Source organism: Dipodomys spectabilis, unplaced genomic scaffold (assembly GCF_019054845.1).
Source record: "Dipodomys spectabilis isolate Male_0828 unplaced genomic scaffold, ASM1905484v1 ptg000231l, whole genome shotgun sequence".
In the NCBI taxonomy this organism is placed as follows: domain Eukaryota; kingdom Metazoa; phylum Chordata; class Mammalia; order Rodentia; family Heteromyidae; genus Dipodomys; species Dipodomys spectabilis.
Window position 1 is genome coordinate 3958718 of NW_024870908.1, and position 6000 is coordinate 3964717.

Genomic DNA, 6000 nt, shown 5'->3' on the forward strand with positions numbered 1-6000 from the left:
AGAAAGAAAGAAAGGAAGAAAGGAAGAAAGAAAGAAAGAAAGAAAGAAAGAAAGAAAGAGGAGAGAAAGAGCGAAAGAGAGAAAGACAGAGAGGGAGGGAGGGAGGGAGAAGAACCAGCAATCAAGACCTTCTTCCCCTTTTCAAAATAAGGAAGCCAAAGTTTGATCGCTATGTGGAGTAAAGGCCCATGTATTCCATTTACTGAACTGCATCTGTCCTCACTGAGGTTACAAGACCATCTTACATTCTCAAGCTAGTGTATTCCAACCAAACCAACTGAACCTTCAATTCTTCAGAAGCCTACTGAAATTAAAAGAGCCCCAACCCTCTTAACTTCTACCTCAATTCTGACCTTCCTTCATGCCAATCATTTTAGAAGTTATCAAGAAGATGGTATGAGTTTTTCCCCAGTTACAAAAGGAGCCATTTTTAGCTTGCCAGCTAAGTCCAAATTACATAAAATTCATCAAGTTATCTTAAAGGATACCCCCAAGCCGGGCGCCAGTGGCTCATGCCTGTAATCCTAGCTACTCAGGAGGCTAAGATCTGAGGATCACGGATCAAAGCCACCCCAAGCAGGAAAGTTCGTGAGACTCTTATCTCCAATAAACACCCCCCCCCCCCCTAGAAAACCGGAAGTGGCGCTGTGGCTCAAGCAGTAGAGGGCTCGCCTTGAGCTGAAGAGCACAAGGGCAGCACCCAAGCCCAGAGTTCAAGCCCCACGACTGACAAAAAAAAAAGAATACCCCAAATCTTAATCTTCTCCCTTGTATTTAATGAAAACTGTGAATAATCTGATTTAAATTTATCACTGTTATTAGTTCTATTTAAGGTAACGAAGTATTCCTACAGCCCATTCTCTAAAAAGTCCTAAAAATAATGAAAGGAGAAAGGATAAGAGTAATCCACTCTCTAAGTCAGGCACTAGTGACTCATGCCTGAAATCCTAGCTACTCTGGAGGCTGAGATCTGAGGATTTCTGTTGGAAGCCAGGAAAAGTGTTGCAGAAGTCCATGAGACTCCAAGTCACCACCCAAAAAAAAACCTGAGCAGCACCCTAAAGTTCAAGATTCAGGACCAGTGATGCACACTTGGGTGCACACACACACTAATCCACTCTTTGCAAGTCTCCAAGAGTAAAATGTCTTAAACAACCAAAATTTATAAACACAAAGAGTTCAGCATTCATTTCTGAGTACACCTTCTTCTATAATCAGCATTAAAGAAACTTGCTAGCTTTAGTCCCACAAGGTTATAATCCATCTGTAACAATGGCACCAAAACCAGGACATTCATGTTTATAGGTAACTTGGTATAAGAGCCCAGCACAAAGAAATACTAGAAATAGATTGCCTTTCCCTTCACATAAATGCAAAACGATAAGCCATAGTACCACCAAACAACACAATTCTATACTCCGTAATTAAAAAACACAGGGCCCTTACTGCCTGCAATATAAACTAAGTGGATCCATCTCAAAATCATTATACTAAGTCAAGGCCACCAACAGAAGACTACAGACCATTTGGTCCTAAGGGAAAACTATATACAGAAAATACACAGCAACCAGAAAAGCGACTGCCATTGCCAGGGGAGGGAATGAGCATCTTCTGTTTAGTTAATAGTAGGCACTTACAAGTGTTTACATCTTTTAAAAAAAGGAATTTTACTGTATATATATATATATATTATACTCTAAGAAACTTTCAAAAACTGAATTTTGTACATGTTCAAAATTCCCTTTCAGATGAAATCAAAGCCATTCCAAAGGGTATGCTAAGACTCTTAAGTACTGATGGATGTTAGTAAGCAATCTATTCATTAGTCAAAATACACGGGATGCTGCTTAGCAGTAGAATGCATGTCTAGCAAGTATGATACCCTGATTTCCATCCCCAAGACCTCCTTCCCCCACAAAAAATAAAAGTAAGCAATTCAGCTACACAAAATCAAAAGCTGGCCAGTGAAACACCACTTTTCACAGAGCTGGACTATTCCTGACTTCCTAAAATTGGCAATGTTATTCACAAGATTCTGCTAAAGTTCTCAAATACTGTCCTCAAAAACTCAAGATTCTCACAATAGGAGACATTCATCCTACAAAAAGTGCCATCATTTGCAAATTCTTAGGCAAAAATAATCTGAGAACCAAGGAGATGTTCTATATCCTATTTCAACCTATTTTGATATTTTCGAATCAAAACAAAATCCCATTACTTTCCTCAGCTCTTAATGGCTGAAAGGAGATTAAGGGTGTGGCTCAAATGGTTGGAAGGTTAGCCTAGCGCCCGGTTCCCCATCAACAGAAGTCTGAATGTATTTGACTTAATTACAATTTTATTAACAGTCAAAACTTTAATCTTTTTCCTTAGAAACCTTGCCCCCCCCCAAAAAACAGGGAAGGGAGGGGAGCTCCAAATCTTACCCCATCAGCAAGGCACAAAATCAAGTTCATTGTTAAAGAGAGTACAATGGCCAAGGCCAAGACTTCATGCCATCACAAAGGAGAAAGAAAATGAAGTCCAGCAAAGGCACCACTATAAAAACCTAAGACTAGCACTTCAAAACTCGTTGCAGATTTCCTGCTGGTAATGTACAAGCAGGTATGAGGTAGTTGGGAAAAAAAAAACAGCATATGAAACTGCTAAGGAAGAGCAACAGTTCTAATAAAAGAATAATTGCAACTAGTGAGTGTTCACCTCAACACTACCATACTACCATGCTCTAAGTGGCCAGAATAAGGTCTAGGTCCAGGCCTGCTTGGGGCTGGAACCCTTCTTTCTTGCCTGAGGCCTGTTCCAAGTCACCCACGGGTCAGCCTGGGGATACAGCTTGCTTAAGCCTAACTGAGCCCTGAGGGTCTTAGGGGGCTTAGGCCCTGGGGTACAATCAGTGGCCTCTACCAACTGAATGCTAACAGCAGACCCTTGAACGACGACAACCCAATGTCCCCAGTCACAACCCCAGATCTTAGGGAGGTGGCAGAGGGATCAAAATCGTCCAGAACTGATCTAGCTGGACCACCACCAAGATTCTCACGTTGCAAAGAAAGTATTCAAGGTTAACAAGAGAAACAGAAAACACCCGGCGACGGCCATTTGTTACCCCCCCCCCTTCCCCAATTTCCCCTTGGGTGACAATGCAGACCAAGGTTATCTTTACCTTTGTAGAGGTTGGTGACGGCCGTGGCTGCGTTTTGGAAGGGGACCCAGAGAGAAAGTCCTGGCTGTTGACATACTCGATCTGGAAGGAAAAAAAGAGAAGAAACAGAAGAGGGGGAAGGGGATAAAAACACAGAAATGAGAGGAGGGGGGGGAGACAGAGAAGAGACAGAGAAAGACACACACACACACACATACACGCACACACAAACACAAACAAAAACACACACACGAGGACGGAGAGGAGAGAAAGAGAAAACAGAATGTTATTTGGGCGTCAATCACTCCAGAACGGCCATATTAGGTTTCGCCATTTTGTTCACGGGTTTCAGGATCCCAGAGGCAGCGGGAGATCGGGAACCAGGGGAAGATGGGGGCCACACTTGGAGGGGGGAGAACCAGGCCGCGGGGGGTGGGTAAGGAGGGGGGGGCCAGGCCCCGGTGGGGACCGGAAAGCCACAGGGAGGCGCCCCTGTCCCGGAGTCCCCACCCCGAGGCCGGCCCCGGGGCACAATAGGGCCGCCTCCTCCTCCTTCGCCATTTTGTGGCCGGGGTTTCTTCCCAGGGCCTCCCGGTCGGACGGACACCGGGGGTGGGGGGTGGGAGGGGGGAGGCGGGGGGGTGGGGGGGAGTCTGAAATCGTCGGGGATCCACCCCGGGGTGGTGGGGGGGGCCGGGCGGCGCCAAGATGGCGGCGAGGCCTCACCTTTGTAGAGCTGGGCCACGGCGGTGGCCGAGTTCTGGAAGAGGTGCCACAGCTTCTGCTGCTTGTGCTCGGGCTGCGCGGCGGCCGCCGCCTCCTCCTGCAGCTCGGGGGGCAGCTGCTCGTCCTGCTCCGCCTCGGCCAGGCACTGCCGCTCCCACTTGGAGAACCAGTGCTCGGGCCCGTGCTCCTGGATCTCGGCCTCGCCCTCCTCCTTCCGCTCCTCCATCCCCCGCGGCCTCCCGCGGCCTCGCCGCCGCCGCGTCCTCCTCAGGCGGGGGCCCCGCGGGAGCGTCGTCGTCGAGCGGCCCGGAGACAGGGCCCGGCGGCCGGCGGCGGCTCCTCCTCCTCCTCCCACACCCCGACGGGCCGGCGACCCCGCCCCGCGTAGCCCCGCACGACCCCGACCCGGGGCCGGCCCAACCCCCGGGGCCCCGCTGAAGGACGCCGCGGGCCGGAAGAACAACAACAACGCCGCCGCCGCCCTGCGCGTCTTCCGCGGGAGCCCCGCTACCGCCCGCCCATGGCGCCGCGGCCTGCTTAGGGCCGCCGCCGATGCCCGCCGAACCCTCCTGCACGCAGCCCGGCCCGCGCCGCCGAGCCCACCCCGGAGACTGAGCAACGTCGTCGTCTTCGCCGCCCTCGACGCCTCTGCGGCTGCTGGTCCCCGCCCTCCCCCGCCCACATGCTGACTGGAAAGCGCCGCCCACCGGGCCGCGGCTGCCCGGGGCGGTTAGGGCGCGCCCGCTCCGAAGCCTCTTATTGGTGCGATCCGACCGGTTCCGCGTGCCGGCCCCAGAACACAACGTCCTGATTGGCTCCTGGGCCCGTCTGCCTGACGTCATCAATGGGTGGGGAAAGGGAAGTAAATGTCACGCAGGACGGAGACGGCAAGCAGGGGGAGGAGTTGACGGGAGTTTGCGTCTCGCCTGCCAAGGGGAGGGGGCGGGGGAGAGGGAGGAAAAAATAATAATAAATTTGGACCGGGGATGCGCATGCGCGGTCCTTGTGGCACTACTCCTGCCCCCCCTTCCCACGTCGCGGAGCCGCAGGCGCGGCAGGCACGTGACCGGACCCCGCGACCGCGCCCGGCGGGGGGCTTTTCCGGCGAGTCGGGGCCGGCGGGGCGGCGCGGTGCGGGGGGGGGGGGGGGGGCGCTGCGGGGCCTGGCGGGCTTCTCCCGCGCGAGCTTATTCAAGGGAACGGAGAACGCGAGGCTGCGCCTTGGATTCCCGCGACGCAGCCGGGCAAGTAGCGCGTCGGAGCGGGACGAGGGCCAGCCGTCCGCCCCTTCCCGGTCCCCGGGAGGAAGGGTGTGGGGGGGGGGGAGTCCCGGGGGCAGAGGGGATCCCCGGAGTGACGGGCCGGAGCCGGCGGGACGCGAACCGCGCTCCCAGCCATGTGCGGCCGGAGCCCGGCGTCCCGGGCCGGCCGGGGGGGGGGAGGGTCCCGGACGCGGGCGGGCCGGGGGGGGGGGGAGGGTCCCGGACGCGGGCGGGCCGGGGGGGGGGAGGGTCCCGGACGCGGGCGGGCCGGGGGGGGGGGGGGAGGGTCCCGGACGCGGGCCGGCCGGGGGGGGGGGAGGGGGGATCCGGGGGAGGGTCGGGGGCGCAGGCCGGCGGGGGGAAGGAGGGGCGCGGGCCAGCCCGGGGGGGAGGGGGATCGGGGGGAGGGCCGGGGGCGCAGGCCGGCCCAACGGGGGGGGAGGATGGGGGGGGAGGATCCGGGACGCGGGCGGGGGGGGGGGTGGATCTGGGACGCGGGCCGGCCGGGGGGGGGGAGGGTCCCCGGACGCGGGCGGGCCGGGGGGGGGGGGAGGGTCCCGGACGCGGGGCGGGTCGGGGGGGGTGGGAGGATCCGGGACGCGGGCGGGCGGGGGGGGGGGGGGAGGGAGGGAGGGAGGGTCCGGGACGCGGGCCAGCCGGGGGGGGGGGGGGAGGGGGGGGGGGAGGGAGGATCGGGGGGGAGGGGCGGGGGCGCAGGCCGGCCCAGCGGGAGGGGAGGGAGGGGGCGCGGGCCGGCGGGGGGGGGGGGGGGGGGGGGGGGGGAAGGGGTCCGGCCCCGGGGCGCGGCCTGACCAGGCCGGGTGAGGGCCACCTCACGGCCGCCCGGGGGCCCAGCCCACAAACCCTCTT

At 57.1% G+C, this 6000-nt stretch overlaps 1 protein-coding gene across 1 annotated transcript in view; it reads right to left on the minus strand.

Annotated features, from left to right (window-relative positions):
* The window catches only part of CUNH16orf72 (chromosome unknown C16orf72 homolog), a 28554-nt gene extending 24038 nt beyond the window's left edge, over positions 1-4516 (minus strand). The window contains exons 1-2 of the mRNA XM_042698383.1: positions 3869-4516; positions 3164-3244 (exon numbers count right to left, since the gene is read on the minus strand). Coding sequence (XP_042554317.1) covers positions 3164-3244; positions 3869-4094 — 307 coding nt within the window. The 5' untranslated portion in view covers positions 4095-4516. The remainder of the gene's footprint in view (positions 1-3163; positions 3245-3868) is intronic.
* Between the last annotated feature and the right edge of the window lie 1484 nt (positions 4517-6000).